The sequence below is a fragment of the Centruroides vittatus genome, unplaced genomic scaffold (assembly GCF_030686945.1).
Source record: "Centruroides vittatus isolate TY-2023 unplaced genomic scaffold, ASM3068694v2 contig_221, whole genome shotgun sequence".
Taxonomy (NCBI): Eukaryota; Metazoa; Arthropoda; class Arachnida; order Scorpiones; family Buthidae; genus Centruroides; species Centruroides vittatus.
In genome coordinates, this window is record NW_027121377.1 from 2,386,339 (window position 1) to 2,405,905 (window position 19,567).

Below are 19,567 nucleotides of genomic sequence, written 5' to 3' on the forward strand. Positions count from 1 at the left end.
GCCCTCGTCCCGATCGTCTCCCCCACCCCGTTTTATGTTCCCTCGTTAACGTCTCTCTCCTTACGACGAACGACCTCGGGGAGGCGGAATCGCGGCTCTCCATTACCTTCCGGTTCCTCCCCCGAGGCTCGTTACTCGGCGGTTATCGCCCTCCCAATAAAAAGTACCCCACGCTCGGCCTGGTTGGATACGCTCACCTTCCTAAATTCTACGTTATGGACGGGGACCACCGGGGGTGGGAAAATTTTAAGTATCCGGTGGCGCTAAACCGAGGGAAGTCAGCGCTGAGCGGGGAAGGAGGGAGCGCTCTACCGGTTTTTACGACGCGGGTTCTTAAGTGAGTGCCGCTCGGCCGTCAAATTGTCCGACGTAATCTCGGAAGTGACGTCGAACGGTGCACTTTCCGGACGATTTGTCGAGAATGGGCAATTTGCGGTAGGAAGGCAGTGGTTTTCGGAGGTTTTCCTCCCACCTCGCCGCGTTGGACAGGAGTTTCGAGGTGGGCGTTGCCGCGGCCGATGGATGGAGGCGGAAGGCGGAAGGAGAAGAGTTAATTCCGGCAATTTATAAAGTCTCGGACGCTAATCGACCGGTTTAAACGGACCCTTTCCTCGTTACATCGTCGGCAACGACCTCCGTGACGCGACAGAGGAACACACTCCGATCGGGACACGAAAAACCACTTCGGAAGCGCTTAAAGCGTCGCTTTGTCTTCATTGCTTGGTAGAAGGCGCTCGACTTAAACGCCCCCTACTCCACCCCCACTCCAAATATCCCTCCGCCGGTTCGGATCCTGAAAATGGACCTTTTTAGCTTTTTTCCGAATGGGTGGCGTTAAGTGAAATTCCGACGGTCGGCGATTGCTATAGATGGCCTTTCGCCTCCCCTCGCGCGCGGATTCATTTTCCTTCCCCCGAACTTCCGGACGGGTAAACCGTAATTAACCGGATCTCGCGGCGGTAACCGGACATGACGCGCCGGCCGAGTGGTGGTCGGGGGCGGAAACCCGTCTCCCGGTCTTAAACGCCCCGTCTATTCTGGCAGGATGATCGGAAAAGGTGGCGCGTGCCTATTATTCTGCCCTTCGTTCGGGGGCGTCCGGTAGTTGGCGCCCGGGCCCCATGCAGAAGTGGAAACCCGTGACCGCCGTCCAGTGTTGCGGCGGGGGAGAGAGAGGCGGGGCTCAGGAGTGCACTCTCCGGCACATGATGACGTCTGTCGACTTTTCCAAAAACGGAATAGTCAAGCCGTGTAACTGCGTCGTCCATCTCGTTCTCTTACAGGTACGATCTGGCTCTTTACGTGCTCCAATGGCGGAAAAGCTTTCTTTTTTTCGCCCTCGCTCGCGCGCGCGCTCCTCCACTTCCCGTCTTAATTCTCCCCTCTTCCGGTCGTCGGCCCGCAATAAAACCCACGTACGACCCACATCCGCCGGAGATTTAAAAGTTCCGAAAATGCCGACACGTGACCGAACTTAATGGAAAATATCGCGCTTTTCGGTCGATTTTTTCCGTTCTTTTATGGGGCGCTGGGGGAAGGGGGTAGGAACAGAGGTTATTCCCGTCGGAGATCGCCTCTTCCCGGAGATTACTTTGGTTTTTTTTTTTTCGTTTGTTTTTTGAGCCGTGTTTACTCGTCGGATAACCAATAGGAGGCTCCCTTCTCGTTTGGTGTGTCTCCATCCGCAAACACTACTAAATAGGTTTTTCCCCCTCCTCCCTTTTCCGCACCCTCCGCTCGATACGCGTAACGTCACGCCAACGGCGGATGGCCCTCTTTTTCTCCTCCGGAACGCTGCTATTTTTAGATCTTCGGCCGGAAACGTTCGGGGGTGGCCAAAAAGAGCGCGTGCTACTCTCCGAGAGCGCTCGGAGGAAAAAACACCGACGTCTGCATTTGCCGTAATCCCTGGCCTCTCGGCCGAGAGCACTCAAAAAAACAGCGAAATTTGTGCGCGCCACGCGTGTCTGTCCGTAACGTCGACTCCTTTTTGTTTTTCTCCCGGTTCCGGGGAAGGGTTGTTGGGGGATGGTGTTTTCGAGTGTTTAGGTGGGGGAGGAAGATGCGGTCCGCATCGATCGCCGGCCCAAATACGATTTTCCTCTTTTTTACGTCGTACTTAATCGATTTTTCCCTTAAGAAATTGGCGTTGCTGCCGAGAGACGGAAGAGTTCATTATTAAAGAGACTCTCGGGATCGGAGTGATGATGGATGACGTTGGACACTTTTTCTACTTCCTCCTCCCCTCCGTCCCCCTCTTTTTAATTTACCGTAAAGGGGGAGTTGTTCCGGAAGAAAAAAACAAATCTCTTTTCGGATAGACACGGAATGGGACGCTCCGGATTAATCCCGCTCCGCTTTGATTAATTCACTTAATTTTATGGTCTTTCTTGGCCTGGCGCGCGATCTTTTACCTTCCTTCTCCCCGTCACCCGGCTCCCGGATTTTTCTCCTGTTTTTTCGTCGTGCTGATCGACCCGAGGACCGGGCGGAAATTCTTTCTCCAGCCGTAACGACGGGACGCAGTTTAGTGGAATGTCACGTGCATTAATTTGGCACTTCTCTAAATAATTAAGCCATTGAGTTTTTTTTTTCCGTCCTCCGGGGATCGCCTGGTCGTTTTCTGCTTGTCGTCGCCTGTAATTAACGCGCGCGCCGGCGTCGCCTTTTGCAACGATACGGCGACGGAAAGTTTGAAAGTAGTGTTTGAAATATAGTGCTTTCTTGTGTACATATTTATAGGAGCGTGCGTGCCGCCAGTTTTGTTAAGTTGTTGCGTAGATACGATATTGTTTATGCCGGTTGATGGGGGATTTCTTTCGTCGCCGTTGGCGACAAATTTCGTTTTAGATCCGCGCCGACGTTCGGAAATTGTGGCGCGCGCAAATAGACGCGTCGTCCTTCGCCATACCGGCCTTTATATCCGAGTCGGGCGTACGTTGAGTGGAATCGGGGCTGGGCGCGTTACGCCGGGAGTCCGGCGGTTCCCACGGTTAGGAAATGATTTTAATAGCAGATCGATGGCGTCGAATGTCGTGAAAACGAGACATTTCGGTACAAAATGGCGTCCGTGGCCGGCGGCAACTCGTTGTTTGACTTCACCGCTCGGCCCGGATTCGGGTAATTAACGAAGAAACCACTTTCTTCGATTGATTCTGTGTTTGGCCTGTAAACGGGGGGAGGACGAGTCGATTATAGCGTTATTTTCCTATTCTTTTTCCCCTTTTTTTCCCGTTGGCTCCGCACTCATCATTGGCTACCCACCCTCGTCTCCTCCGTTCCGTTTTTGATTAATGCGCCGTAATTAAACGCTTCGATCCCCTTTCGACTGTCGTGCCGCTATAATTTTTACTAATGTCCGGGAGACTAATTATAAATTCCTCGTTTCTGACGAATTAAACTGGCAACTCCCCCTCCCCTCGTGCTTCTGGAGAGATGGAAATCCTCTGACTTTAGTTTTTCCGCCACTGTAAAAGTTTCTCTTCGTTATCCCCGATCTTTGGTACTTCTTACGTATTGTTTGCGGGTATTGTAGAACGTGGTGTGACGTATAAATCGCGCCTAGCTACGCGCGATCGCTCGTGAAGTGTGCGCATACGCGTATGAGATTAAACGCTGTGCCTGGTCTGGATCCGGTTGCCGGGCAACCGATGCGAAAATACGAGTCGTGGGGGAGTGGGGGAAGTTTTCTCCCGCTTCAAACTAGAACCTCGGGGGAGAGCGGGACAAGAATCGCCACTTCCCTCGCGTTACGTATATACGTGTCGTGATTTTTTTCTCCCCCATTTCGAATAGAAGTTACGTGACGCGCTCGTCCCATTTCTTCGTAACGTTATTGCCCGTTGCGACACATTCGTGACCGTGCGGTGACGAAACGTCCGTGTAATGGATTAAAAGATTTTCGGCTCGATACTTTCTGATTATTAAAATCGCGGAGGTTCGTGATTCGGTCGCACCTTTCTCACGTTATCCGAGTAATTGCACGTGATAAATACCGCAGGGGGAGCGGTTTGTATTCTCCAATTATTCGTCGCCCTGCGGGATTTAAACGTCATGGTTAAAGCAAAATCGGTGTCGCGGGTTCGTTTTTACCTGATCGATGTTTAAGGTGTTTAAATCGGTATTTGCGGATTTGCGTCTCTCGTTGCGTTACGTTACATAACGCTAACTTAATAACGATCGGATGCGAATTCCGTGTCTTTCTACCGCCATAACGAACTCCTTTCCTGGAATTCGCGTCAAACAGTAGCGTAACACAAAAGGCTGTATTATAGTAAGGTTAACTTCGCTACACTTCTTACTTTTACTCTGTTTATTCTAGTCAAACGTTCGCGTCACTCTTCGCGTTGCGCTTCTATTTTCTTTAACCCGGTGGGAACCGACTCGCGCGACTTGACACCGCATCCCCGGAGCATTACACCTCTGGAGACCAGGATCGAAGTTTAAGTTAAAAATAAAAATTCCCGCCGGTGTATCGACTTCCGTCGTGTGTTTAATCGAACCGACGGTGACGTTGATGAGGGAGACGCGGTGTTAATCTTTGGCGGGAAAGTAAACTAACCTACGACGGGGGAAGGGAAGAAGACGTCTCTTTCAAGTGGCAAGCGTCGCTCTACGTCTGTATGGATAGCGTGCGAACCCGTCTGTGTTCCGACCACATCGTAAACTTTCCGTCCTGCGTGTCCCACCGACGTTTAAACAATTCGCTGGAAGCCAAAGTTGCGTGAGTCACGTCTCGTTATCGGCATTTCCGAGCCTCCCCAACGAAAGTTCGCCTATTTGACCACTTGTTGACGAATTTTTTGGGTGGCCGGATTGGCGCCTTCCTCCACACAGCGCGAGGGACCTCTTACGTTTAACGCCACGCCGCTCGCGCTCGCGAAAATCCCACGCCTCCCCCGGAATTACAATCGACTTTGTATGTTCGTTAACTCACGCGAGTAAACAATCGATAGTTTTTACAGGTGTAGCAGCGTAGATAAATCTTTTTTGAGAAATCTAATCAAATATTCTGTTACACGTCGATGCGCGGTGTTAACATCCCCCCTGTGTGGCCGGAAAGCGGGGATTTATGCAGATAAATCCGGTCACGAAATTACACTTTTCGTATCTCGGCTGGTCACGTACGAGTTCGGGTTTCTGTGCAAATGTACGGACGGGTGTCGGGGGTTCGTACCCATTCCGCACGAGGTTTTTCTGCGTATTAATCTAGTTTGTGTACGATCTCGCGTGATCCCGGCTTGTAAAAACGTTCGGGATTGTTTATAATGATTTATTAAAGTTATTCTCCTCCGTATCGATCTGATGTGTGGCAGAGAAGTGTTATTTACAGGAGCGGGGGTAAGAACGATGGATTTTTGACATTGTTAATACAGAGAAAGTACTTTTTCGTTGATTAAATTAAAATACTATATTAAAATATACTCTCTATTATTTTTATTCACTCGTAGGGATGTTTGTCTTCTAATTTAGGGTTCTATTCTTGTTCTGTTTGCAGGAATTTGCCACTCTTACAAAGGAGTTAAACCAGGCGAGAGAACAATTGCTAGAGAAAGAGGAGGAGATTCAGGAATTGAAAGCGGAAAGAAACAATACACGGGTAAGTGGTAACGTTGTGTCTTTTCCACCTCTACGGTACAGTACAGCGAAATAAAACAGTACAACGGTTTGTTTATGGTACGGTACGATAGACAATAGTTTTATATATATTTGCCAAATAAACGACTGCCCGTTTGTCTAGAAAACATCTCTGAAAAATCGAAATTCTTGGTGTTTTGTGCCTATGCACTGTGCAGACAGAATTATGTGCAAGTTCCGAATGCTACTTATGCAAATTTAATTGGGAATATTACTTTTTCTGGGTGGTTTGCTTGGAATTTAATCGAGTTACGACTCCAAATGCATCTTTTAAATTAAAATAACTAATTCTTTTGTTTAATTTGTAATTATTTATAGCAACTTTGCTGTCTTAAATAAAAAATTGTCAAAATTCAAAATATGTTTTTGCTTACAAAAGAATTAGCAGGAAATTGTTGCATTAGAATAAGCAAAATTTGAAGTTTCTTCTAGAAAAGAAACTTGCTTTCTAACATTGCTCGGCTCTCGTCCGTAACTGGAAATTTGATTTTATAATTATAATAAAAAATTGAAGATCTCTTTGTTTGATTTGCAGAGATAACCCGGTAAAAATTGCAATATTAAAAGTCGGCATGCAGATTCAAATTCAAATTTATTCATATTGAAAGATTTATTTAAATTAAATCAGATTTTCTGTATGCTTCTGGGAGGAATTATTCTCGGTATTTACTGACCTTAAAGTGGAGAAACTCAAATTCCGGATCGACTCTCCTCTTCCGGAAAAATAAAGCGTCGTATCAATTTGGAAGGGCTCTCTCCGGGGCCCGAGTTTGGAACGTGTCGACGTAAATTTATTTTATAAACGTCCGAGGGCCCTGGAAGCACTCTCCGGAGAGTAGAAGTTTAAAAATTAAGGAGAAAAGTAGCAAAAGAAATCCTGTTACCGTCAAAACCCGTCTTAAATTTAAAACGTGGCTTCGTGTTTTCTCCATTCTTTTTACTTTGAATCTCTATCGTAACAAATTTTTGGATTATTCTCTCTTCTCTTCTCTTAAATTTTCTTCCAAACTTTGGAAATATTGGCAGAAATCCTGTCTCATATTATTTGTATCCATTTTAACTTGAAGTAGAAAGTGGAAAACTCTTTGGTCGATCAAAATAATATAAGAATTAAGTTTAAATTTTAAAATTTGGTCAGAAAGAATGTAAAATACAAGAAAGATAAAGTAGAATATTAAAGTAAAAATTGAACTGTTCGATCTTTAACAAATATAAATCTCAACGTGGATCCGGGAGACGATAAAAATGTTTGGATAATTACTTTCTGTCAAGAGACTTGAAGTGATTTGGAAAGAGTTTATCGAGTAACGAGCCGGGATCTTTAGCTCAAAAGTGAAAATTTGACACATCCAATTATTTATAGAAAATGAAAATGAAAGTCTGAAATGCGTAGATTGTAGTCTGTAATTTAACTAGTTACGTTCGATGGTAAAGAATTTACTACGTCTTTGCGGTAATTAAACCGAGACCTCTCTGGCACGTGGCTACGATACTAAAGATAAGGCTTCTGTTTAATGTTTTCTGTGCCTGCTACATCAATGTCTTGATCTTTTGTAAATATAATTGGTGCACATCTTGAAAATAATTAAATTTTGTGCATTTCAATTTTTTATAAAATCTTTTAAGTTTATTTGTTTTTTGGATTTGTTTGTTTCGTGCATTTGTAGCAGTTCATAGATAGGTATTGCAATAATGCAGGAGCATAATTCTTAGTCGCCTGCAGCAAACTAAGATCTTGGCATTTCATACTTTTAGCACCTCCTATTAGTTACTCTTCCTCTGGGGGTTTGGGACCTTGACGACACATGACGAGTGGGTCAGTGCCTTTACCTAGATCCTTATAATTAATTTTTTAAATAATTGTGTGCCCTCTCCTCTTGGCACCTGAGACACACACTCTCCGTGCTCGCCCACTACTTGCACCACATTCCATTTAGTGCCATCTTCGGGGTTAATGCAATCGGGTAGTGAAAATTAAATGCTCGGATGCCATACATCTTTGTCATCTTAAAATCTTCATCAACTACAGATAGAGATATGAATATTCGAGAATGGAAAGCTTCTCTATAAGTAATGTAACAATCACATCACTGTTTGAATCTGTTAAGTTCTAAGAAAATATTTCTAGGAAAAACTGTCAGTAGAAAATCGTTTTTGTTTCCCTCATGAGAAACAAAAGAAGCGATACTTCAAACAAGAAATTTAAGTCATTTTATCGCTTTTTGCCTGCGCTTACATCACAAAGTAATAAAATCTGTTTTATTTCTCGGGATTTTATTGTGATATCAGAAAAAGTTGCATCTCACTCGAAAACTCTGCTATATTTTCTAACAAAGGATGGAAAATAAGCGTAATGGAATTCTGCGTAAGCATATGAGTGATGTATCAAGTATAATGTTTTAAATTATGTCACGAAACATTAGCCAGACGATTCTAAAGAAAAATGAACGTAAAAGAGTTATTTTTAACATATTTATCGTTGTCGACGATCGCATGCACGAAACAGTTTAAACAGTGGAATAATGTCAGATTTTCGAGGTCGTGCATTGTAAGTCCTTACACGACTTTAAATTCTAGTAGTATTTTAGTATGGTATCTTTAGTGAATGTGGAATGCATGGAGTTAGGCTATTGAATAGAATAATACAAAATAAAAATTAATCATTAGGTGCTTTTTCTTTATTAAAAAAGACAAAAATATGACACATTTTTAATGGCAATTTTAGGTTTTTAATATATTTTGAATTTGTTTGCTTTTGACTTGCTTAAATTTAAGGTAAATTTGCATCGTATGTTGCATTTTTGGGTTATTCGGGGATGAGACAGGCTTACGTCTCGTCGGTCATCTCAAACTGGTACTTGCATAAAAATTTGTTTCCTTTCCCTTCTATGTAAATGCACTTTGATCAATGCTAGCAAAAGAAATAAAAAATATTTTAATCAATAAGTGAATTATTTCATGAATAATTTTTTAATGGATATCCTCTATTAAAGCATCATTCTGAAGACATTTTTAATCAGTATACTAAGAAGAGAACATGTAAAATTTATTTTTTACTATGTAAAAGAGTATATGCATACCATTAAGATTAGTTACCTAGTTTTTAGTTATCTGTAACAGTTCTTGGATGTTATATTACACAAGCAATTATTTATTGTGACATTGTCACATTGCTGGGCTGCAATTTTTAATCTTATTTTTAATTAATTTCATTTAAAATATATGCTCTCCAATTTAGTAGTGACTTGCCCCTGTAAATCATACTTTTCCTTTAACAATAGAGTCGTGCCGGTTATTTATCTAACACCTATTTTGGGGGAAATTTTTGAATCAAAATAATGTGACTTTCAGTTTGTTTCAGATGTTTGTATATAGTTAATTGGGCCTCCTGCCTTTCACATTTCCATATCTGGTCTTGTCTTTCATGTATCTAACTCCATCCATGCCACATTAAGGACAGATGGATGACAATGGGAATTTATCTATAATTTTTTTAAATTGCAGCCCAATTAATTATAGCTGGCAAAAGTAGAGAATCGATAGGAAAATAGATCAGTTGTAGTGTTGCTAAAATGAGGTGAAGTTGAAGGAAATGAACTCGAGTTTGTCAGCTGCTGGAATATAGTAAATATCGTAGCGTAAGAGGCACTATGGTTATGTCTGGTAATTAATGAATTGAAGTGATGAGGAGACGGGTTATGCTTTGTTTCTACTTTAATTAGAATGTTATATGATGCATAATTAAACTAGCAACTATTTCCTAAATAAATATGAGGAATTAAATTACAGATAAAGAAGCAAAATTTTCGAAGAATTGTATTTTTTTGTCGAGCTTTAAAGTTTCCGACAAAATAAAATAATCTGGGACGATGAGGTGCCTTTTCATCAGTCTTAAAGGTGCAATTTGTGAGTAAAACAATCATGGGAAAATTTATACAAATAAATTAAGCAGTCGGAAAGAAATGGGGAAATGTTCCATTTACAGTTTTTTTAATTTTTTTTTTCTTCTCTGTGGAATTTCAGTCGGAAACGATTTTGTCGTGGAGATTGCTATCGGCTTTTATGTGGCATTACGAGAAACAATAGATTAAAAATACCAAGACGTTACTTTTTATTTACAAAAAGTGGGGCAGAAATTAGAAAAACAATTTGCATTTTTCTTTTCCCTCCAAAAATTAAATATTGCCGTTAAATGTTGACTTACCGTATTTGATTTTGCATCTATTTAATTACGTTATTTATAGAGTAATCAATTTTATTGCATTTTCTAGAAAAAATTATAATTTATTACAAATGTAAAGTATTAAAATTAAACCAAATTTCCATAATCTTTGCATTTGAGAATAAAAATGTTTTTCTGGGAAATTCGAATTTGGATAGTGCTGCAATTTTTTTTATTTTCAAATGATATGAACATAATAATATTTCCAGAAACAGATGACAATATTCATTTTTTGGAAAGACTAAATGTTGCCCGAGACTAGTGCAACGTGTCTGAAAATATCTAAATATGGGATGTCCGAAAAGTTACTCTTCAGTGAGAAATTTGTAATAGCGTTAAAGTTGTATGGCATCATGTACAGTACATGATCAGTAAGTTGTACATCCTGCATTTCCACTTTGCGGCTCACGGCATTACTGCTCGCTTGTGGACATTCTAGTTTTCGGAAGACTTCTTTGCTGATTACATAATCTCCTGTGGAATCTGGACCTTATTATAAACCCTATCTGGACCTTATTAATAATCCCTGAATTTTGGGGTCTCTGGAAGGTGTTTTCTGACATTTGCCTTAGGAGAAACTGCAAAATTGTATATCAAACTTAAACCTTTCCACTACATGGAAAAGTTTAAGTAATTGGACACTCTTCAAAAATGTAAAAAATAAAAAACAACTATTGTGAGCAAAACTACTACTATTTATAATTTATAATACTTTCCAAAAGAACTTAATTGCTATCAATGCTCTTTGAACGATATAATTTGTCTGCCAACTTCTTCCAAGACAATCAAACAGTGGCTAACTATCTAATTACAGCTGTACTCCATTAAACGTTAGAGGTCATAAACTCTAGCAAACGTTTTAGCTAAATACGAAAAAGGCAAACCATTTGATTTCAAGAGGATGCAAATGGAATTGATGCTGTTCTTTTTGTAGTAACTCAAATTAGATGTTTAGTGACCTTCATTTACGTTTGGGTGCAAAACTCTTGTTGTTTCTCCAGAGGGATAAAATATTCTCTCAGAGATATTTTGGTATCATTGATGGCTTATCACACTTTTTCTAATTTTTTTTTGTTGTATTGATTCAGATAAATAATTTAGTTGTATGTTTACTTAAGTGGAAGCAGTGTTAATCAATGAAATGAGACGAGTAATAAGTAAGCGCCCAAGTATAATTCATTCTTTGTATATTTACATTTAAACCAGAAGATTACGAATTTCTAATTATTTATGCTGTCAACTACCATGTTTGATATTTTGGGAATGGTTATTCCTTGGAATTTGGAATCCTTACGTTGTTTTATATCAATTATGTATAGTAATAAACTTAGGGAAGCAATATGTTGATAAAATTACCATTAAAGAAAGTAATACTCTAGCTTTATTTTATTTATTACATATTATATCTGGCAATTTCTTATTAGAAAATGTGGAATTTCTAAGATTTCTTTATCGCCTTCCACAGTAGAACTGAGATTGCAGGAAAGTTTTTATTCTTCTGTAATTTTCTTGTTTTAATAAATGTTCACGTAGGGTTGACTATATGGCAGACAAAAAGTTGCTTGCCAAATGGTATAATCACTGTTCTTGTTGTTTCTGGTGCAATAACGATTGGAAGTAATCGTCCTGACCTCTGAATGAGTGGAGTTTGTTTTATTGCACAGGGACAATCACAGAAATTTCATTATTGCCACTCAGATCTTCCAGAGCCTTTGCATCAAGCTGTTGGCAATATCCTAGCAAAAATAGTATATACACACTTTCACATCCTTACATCTTATTTTCTGTTAGGCAAATTTCAGAATATTCAAAATGTTCACCTGTATTTTTGTTAATTGGATGACTGATGCCAAAAGAGAGAATTTGGAGATGCTTAAAACTGGTGCGCACATAATTTGATAACCCCTGAACATTTCTACAATTTAATTTGAGGATAATTTGATTTTACATTTCTACGGCACAAATTTCTTTAAATATTTATAAGTTCCTTAATAATCTATTTTCAATTTTTAATGGAGTAAACATACAAAAGCAAGAAGTAAATAAATAATTTTGAATTTCCTTATTACTTAAAAGCAATCTGAGCAAGTCAGCTGCTTTTGTTTTCTATTTCATTTCTGCCGTCACGATTTTATTATTGTTTTTTGTTATCGAATGTGATGCACGACGAACGTATTTATTATTTATGACGCAATGAAAAATTCAGAAGCAACACAGTCACCAAAGAGAATGATCGGACGATGACGTATGGAAAGTGTATTTAATATCTTGCATCAAGAATCATTTGGAAATTCTTCGCGTTTGTTTTTCTTGTTCTAGACAAGAACTTAGAATGTATTTATTCTCGTGTTGTTATGAAATTTAATACTTTTTGGCAAGAAACATATTAAAAATTATTTTGATAGATAAAAGAAATCTCGTTAAATGAGTATTTTCCAAATTTCTGGTCCAATTTGTTGCGGGATAAATTTTATTTTTATTTAAGTCAAAGAATTCACAATGTCTTGCGACAAGAAGATAATCACGTCAGAGATTGTTTACATTGGCATTTTTATTTTATTTTCCTGGAAATGGTTAAATAAACAAATAGCGACAAGTGTCAAATAGGGTTTTATTTTGTAAATATGTAATGAGATAAATTTATTACAGAATTATTCTGCAAAATATCTTACATTATGCCAATTTGCTTATGTGTTTCACAAGATTAAATTTATGCGAAGGAACGCATCTCGTGCTCTCAGACTTTATGAATTCTTATTGTTTCAGTACATTTTGTGTGAACTTTGTAAAATATTGCGAGATTTGTTTTATAGAATAGCAGATTTTTGAGCTGATTATTATAATTCTTTATTAGTCAAAAAGAGTTTGATATGTTCTTTTATAGCAGATGATTTTAACAAAATCAAGTATAGATTTTTTAGAAAGATTTCTTTAGAAGTAGGTATTATATTAATTGTAAGGAAGAATAAAAACATTTCAAGAACTGTAGTGATTTAGCCACTCTTCCTGTGGAATTTTTTCCTCTTCTGTCTTTTGTTTCTCTGCTCTTCCATTGTTTCTTTTTTTAGATTGGCTGTAATTCCTGCTTTTTTCATTCTTCCTTTCTTCTGATCTTTCTCTCCCTTTCAAATCTCCTTCACTTTCTAATTGGCATTACGAGCATTATCTGAGAATAATCTTATGATGTTTATTTCTAACGAGTATCCTTTCATTTGGCATCATGGTATCGAAACATACATCCAGTCTTATGTCCAGCAAATTCGTCCCTTCGGATCAAGAAGCATCTGCATCTTGAATAGAGTGGAGCTGTTGTAATCCAGTCTTATTATTTTATGTTTGGGAAAAATGGCTTGCAATGCTGCTTTTTTTTTTTTTTTTGGTGGAGGGAAAGAAAGAAAATTGGAAGAATTGTTTGCTCTAAGCATTGTAAAGAACAGTTCGATTGGGTATACTTTTTTCTGAATTTAATCTCGTGGAGGATTGTCATTTATTCTAATGTATACTGTATGCATTAGTGTTTTTCAATTTAAATAGATAAGCATTTAAATTTAAGTAAATGATATGTAATTTCTAAAAAATAACAATTATTTTCTATTTCTAGTTGCTTTTGGAGCACTTAGAATGTCTAGTGTCGCGACACGAACGTTCACTGAGGATGACTGTGGTGAAGAGACAGGCCCAGTCGCCTGCGGGTGTTTCTTCCGAAGTGGAAGTTCTAAAAGCTTTAAAGTCATTGTTCGAACATCACAAAGCCTTAGACGAAAAGGTGAGGTGTATTGCAGTTTATTCTTATAAATGACAATATTATGTCATACTTATTTTATACAAATATAATATACACATTATTATCTTGAATAAATGATAGAGCAGTTTGATAAACCTTAATCCGTAGGTCTTGGATTTTAGCATGTTTCCTCCTTGTACTCTGATGAAGTTAATGTGGATTTGTCATACTCAAACTATCATTTAGCTTTGCAACCGGCAAAGAAATTTACAAAATTTTACATGATTTTTTTGAATATAACAAAATGTTTTGAGACAAAGTTGTTACAATTTTCTAACATATCACCTATGGAGCTAGAAGTATGACTAGGGTGACGAGGGACATCATAGTGTGTATAAGATAAAGAAGTACTATATGTTTTAATTTGGTCTGTAATTCAATTTAAGCAACTCGAGACTAAAAAAATGTTTCAAGCATGGTGCGTTGTACCAGATGCAATTAAGGTGATCAACTTTATAAAAAAGCACAGCCACTAAATGCAAGACTGTTTTTTATCATTTGTAAAAACCGGGAAGTCTTCGTACTTCATTACTTCTGCATACAACAGTACAGTGGTCGAGTGGAATAAAAAAACTCATTGGTAGTCTGAAATTAAGAAATGAAACAACAGTTTTTTTAATGGCTGTTTGTATTATCCAACAGACTTTGCAATATCATCTAACTGAGAATTTTAGCTTACCCTAATTGTGTAAAATAAACAAATATATAAATATTTACAAAAATGTTCAAGTTAAACTTGTGCCTTTATGAGAAAATCACTACCATTTTCTCTAACAGTAATGAAATAGTCTGTAGTAATATTTCTTTTTAATAAAATATGTTTGGGTTGGGAAAACAAGTATGTATGACTCTCTTGGAGAACAACTTCAAATTAAATGCTGCAGTAAAAGATGGCACAATAATCTGCTCGCAAGAACTCCAAAGTACTCTTAAAAGGTGTTTCTCCAGAATCCAGAAATTTTGATTAGATTCTCAACTCATTCAAAGCAAAATTCGCATTTAAAAAGTAATGACTGTGGTATGTTGACCTTCCAAAGACAATTCAAAATTGGAATTTTTTAATATTAATCTGGTTAAGTTATAGATAGCTGGAAACAGAGATCTCTTTCCTCATATCTCCATAGAATGGGATTTCCTGGATGTATTTTGGCAAAAATACAGTCTGTGTGGACACCAAGAAGTATGTTCTGGATTATTATTATTATTTTTTTTAACAAATTGCAATAAGTTAGAGATGTTTGTGGACAAAGGCATTAATTGAGCAAATTTTATTAATGTATTATTGTGGCATTTAACTTTTTCTCCTCATAAAATTATATAATTAGATAAAATGTAAATCTTTAAATTGTAAAATTATTGGCACCATATTGTAAAAATAGAAATTCACACTGACTTTTCAGGTAGCCAAATGTTTTGTTAAATCAAATACCAAAGGAATGGCTGGATTCTTTATCGGGCTATAAGCTATATAATTTCCTCCTGTCAAACTGTTTAGTAATTACTAAGCAGTTTAACAGGAGGCAAGCTACTGCCATCTCTTGTTAAATACAATAATCACTAATTAATTAATTTAATTTTTGAATATTCTGGAAGAAAAGATTTGCTTGGAGTGGGACTCAAACTTGCAACTCCCACTTACCATGGAAATGCATTGTTGGTTATACTAATCAGACAGTTTGTTTTATTATATGTAAAAGTTAGGATTTCTCAAACAGGATCCCAGGATCCCGGTTGTTTTTTTAACCTGGAAAATATCCCAGGAAAGTTTTCTTATCCCGGGAAATCCCACAAATTTCTTAAAAATTCACTTTTTTCTTATTTTGTGTTAAAGTTCAGGAAATTTTGCAAATAGAAAGTAAAATTAACTCATAAACTGTCAGAATACATTTGTGTTTATTAATTTTAAACCTACTTGTTAGTTTTTTAAATTTTACTCGTTATGGCTCGTCACAAATGGTCAATAATCAACACGTAGCTTATTTGTGGCAGGACTCTCAAAATTCTTTACCTGTAATATCTGTAATAATTGTGCTTATGTTGTCTTAATTTTTAACCATGCCCAGTAGCTTTAATAATTGTGTAACACCAAGTTGTGCAAATTGGGCAAGGATACAAATAAGTACGAAGTCTGCAAGTATAACGTTTTTCTTCATAACCTGATTATTAAAGACAAACGAACTGCCGAATTATTGGGCTATGATCTTTCTATTAATGCAGCCAAGGTAGACAAATCAAGAATACTAGAGAACAAAAGAAGTACTACAGTCTCGAAAATGAACTAGAAATCTTTCAGGATACAAGTGAAAAATCACATAATATTTGTCTTCTCTTAAATGCATTAAACACATTTTCAATCACATCAATTAAATCAGAAAAGACATTCTTGGTAGCAAGACCTTCTCATTACTAAAGTAAGAATTAGATTGAGTGATTGGAGTATTGACCATCTTTGCTTTTTAAAATCTTATAAAAATTTACAATATTTTGTATTATATTTTATTTAAAAAACGAAAATTACCTTCTAAGTTAGAAGTTTGATCTAAGTTTTTTTTTTAAACTCAATTCAAAGCATTTTGTTATTGTTGTATGCAGTTTCCAGCAAACTTTAATAAATTTTTTCTATTTGTGAAAATTTTTACGTAATTCAAAGGTAATTTTTAGTATATATCTTACACAGCGTTATTAATATGATTTTGGAGGTTGCAGAACGTATTAAATTACTTTAAAAGACGAGAAAGAATTATATCATTTGATTTCATGATAATTTGTATATCTTAAAAATAATTAATTTTGTCCCGGGATCCCGGGAAGCAGTTCACTTTTATCCTGGAATCCTGGGACAAGCAAAAGACTGGGAAATGAGAAACTCTAGTAGAAGTATTTCTGGCCTTTTTAGACAAGTTCTGCTTACAGAAATCTTTCGTCTTTCATCTCTACAATTTTTAACATTCCATTACAAGAATTTGTGATTTAATTTAGAATTTTATTCCTTTTATTGTTTTATTTTGTAGTATTTTTTATATATATTGAATTTCTCACTTTTATATTTTATCTGAATTTACTGTTACTTTTAATTTTTAATGGGTTTAATTATTATTGTTATAAATGGGTGCAAGTTTTTTGTCTTATGGCATTACTTCTGTCCTGTAAACAAATGATGTTGTTTATTGTCTTTGGATACTGTAGAAATTGTGTAAGAAGAAATGGATTTAACTAAATTATAGAAACTTTTAATGCCGACTACAAATTTTTAAAAAATATGGAATCAAATGCAATCATCTCAGGTTTGATGGTAATATTGGGATTTTTTAAAATTTTAAACTATTTTTACTCAATAAATTTTCAGAAATGCTTGCTTTCAAACTTACTTTTTCAGTCCTGTTTATAGATTCAAAAAGTAGATGTTTAATTTGATTTATCATCAAGAGAATCTATCACATTCTTATCTACACAGTTAAAAAGTAGGAGAAACAAGTTGTACAAATGGATGCTTTTTATTCATAAATGAAGTAGACTGTCTCGAGGACACTTACTAATAAATAATAAGAAAATATCTAAATGCTGAAATTTTTCACTGTTTCAGCTAAACTTTTTTCATTTAAATGAAAAAAGTTGGTTTAAAATTAAATAATTTGTTCTGAAAGTAAGCGGTTGGGCTACACCTTGAATTAATATTAATAATTTAGAGTATGCTCGAAGAAAAGATTGATTCGGAATAAGACTCTAACCCACAACTTTTGCTTACTGTGCAGATGCGTTACTGTAAATCTCCATCCATTCTTTATTTTTGAACCTATTATTTGGAATAAAATAAGATTCGCAGAGGTTTTGGTAGCGAGGTAGTAAAGTGTATGTTCCAATGACTGCTTTGAAATGTGTCTGACTTACTTCTTTGCCAAGAAAAGTTTCTTTTGCATTCTGCCGACCTGCCTGCCTCTAGTTCTTCAAAGGAGTAAAAGATTAGATATGGATTCTAAGTGGACATTTATCGTATATACTCCAGATTGGGTTTTGTGGGGCCGGCCATTAATAGATCAACAATCTGTAGATTTGATTACTTTCTAACTCTTTTTGGCATTTAACAAGTGACCATCCACAAATCTGTGTGTGGCAAGAGGGTCCCAGAATTCACAAGTTATATGGATAAAAGAGGAACAGCATTTTATTAGAATATTTTAGTTCACAAGATGTGGTTTACCACAATTGCCTGCAGTGTGTTTCTTCATCCCACGATGATGATTCTAGAAACTTTTTTTTTCTTTCTTAATTTTTTGGATAATATCATCATATTGTGCTAAGCGAAGGTTACAAGTTTACATTATTTTCTGGGTTGTTTCATTTTTTTTTCTAGATTTTTAAATTGTTAATTAAAATAAAATTAAATTATCTAATTACTAAGATTAAAATACTGCAACATGTTTATTCTAGTGAAACTTCTGATTACTAATGGATTTCTAAATTAAAGATTAGTTTAGATATTCGGGCATAAATTTGTTATTCGGATAAATTGAACTTTGGCATTAAAGTTTTTTTATTTAGCGAATAAGATATACAAATGAAGAAATTAACAAGTGAGAAGTTAATTTCTGTAATTCTTAAAGGAATAATTATGTGGAAGTTAAGAAAAAATATATAAAAATTAGGATTAAATCAGTTCTAATATTTGATAGCAACATGTTAATAAGTAATATTTTATTTCTAGAAGCAAAAAAATAACAAATTATACAAAAGTTGTGTTGTGTATTTGTCCTTAATACACTAAAATAATGTTATTAATTATAATGTCTAGAATTATCTTGTTTTGACTCAGTTATTTTTTTATAACTTGTCTTTTAAAAAAATTCTTTGTCTTAACAGCTTTTTTTCCACATCTTAAACCACCGAGTATGACTAGTTAAGCAGTCTGCCTCTTTTTATTTTTTCTCCAGATGGTGTCAGTCTTGTTGTAGTTTTGGAAGGGCAGTTGTCTAACACACAAACTATCTGGCAAGGTGACCCGTGTTCCATCATACTGTTCTCCGGTCTGTACAGATTACTTCTTTGCAGGGCATTGTCATCAATAATATTGTCTTGATAGTAAAGATCTTTCATGAGCAATGTTGACGAAACGTCTTGCATGCCAGATGATAGTATTTTGAAGTTGGATATTAGTCACAATAACAGTAATTGATGTTGGTCAAATTTTATATGATATAAGATCTGGAACATTGCTAAAGCTCTTCCAGTTCTACAGTTGATATTCATCTTGTTAGTTTTATGAATAGAAACCACACTATATAAATAGATAAATTGTTACATATTTTCATTAGATTGGTGTCCGACAACAGTGTGTTCTTCACAAGTATCTCCAGTGTGTGTCATCTTCATTTTATCATTATTTATCTTCAACCCAATTTTGTAAGCTAGGATTTTTCTTTTTATAATGAAATCCATAGGAAAGAACAAGCTGAGTTTTATTATGCACATCCTGTTTACAACCTACACCTATATGAGTCTGAAGATTGTAGGAAAACTTAACAAAATTGAAAGTGTGATACCCCTTCAATTGTTATTCACTGATGTCACTGTTTTCTGGTAATTGATAATCAGTCTTTTACTGTTAATTCTTTTTACCTCTATGTCCTTAATGTTTTACTTTTTTGTTTTTATATTGTCAAATTAGTCTTTTACACTACTCCTCTACTCATGGGAAGAACTTTTGCCAACGTCATTTAAGTCTTATTGATTCCCATGATGTGCCATCTTCATTGTATTTGACATCCACGACTGGATTATGGTTATTTTTGCATGCCCAACCAAATCCATATTGGTGATATATTCACCTGGCTTTCATCTGATTGGTATTCTTGTCGATTTCCCGTTAGAACACCAAACCATTGTTCTGACTGTTATTTCCAGAACTATTTTTATTCTGCATAAAGATC

At 36.5% G+C, this 19,567-nt stretch overlaps 1 protein-coding gene across 9 annotated transcripts in view; it reads left to right on the forward strand.

The window, feature by feature from the left end:
• The window catches only part of Liprin-alpha (PTPRF interacting protein alpha), a 148,908-nt gene that overhangs the window by 56,528 nt on the left and 72,813 nt on the right, over window positions 1-19,567 (forward strand). For all 9 annotated transcript variants that reach the window (XM_067265343.1, XM_067265342.1, XM_067265336.1 and 6 more), the window contains exons 2-3: window positions 5,498-5,599; window positions 13,461-13,625. In XM_067265343.1, coding sequence (XP_067121444.1) covers window positions 5,498-5,599; window positions 13,461-13,625 — 267 coding nt within the window. The remainder of the gene's footprint in view (window positions 1-5,497; window positions 5,600-13,460; window positions 13,626-19,567) is intronic.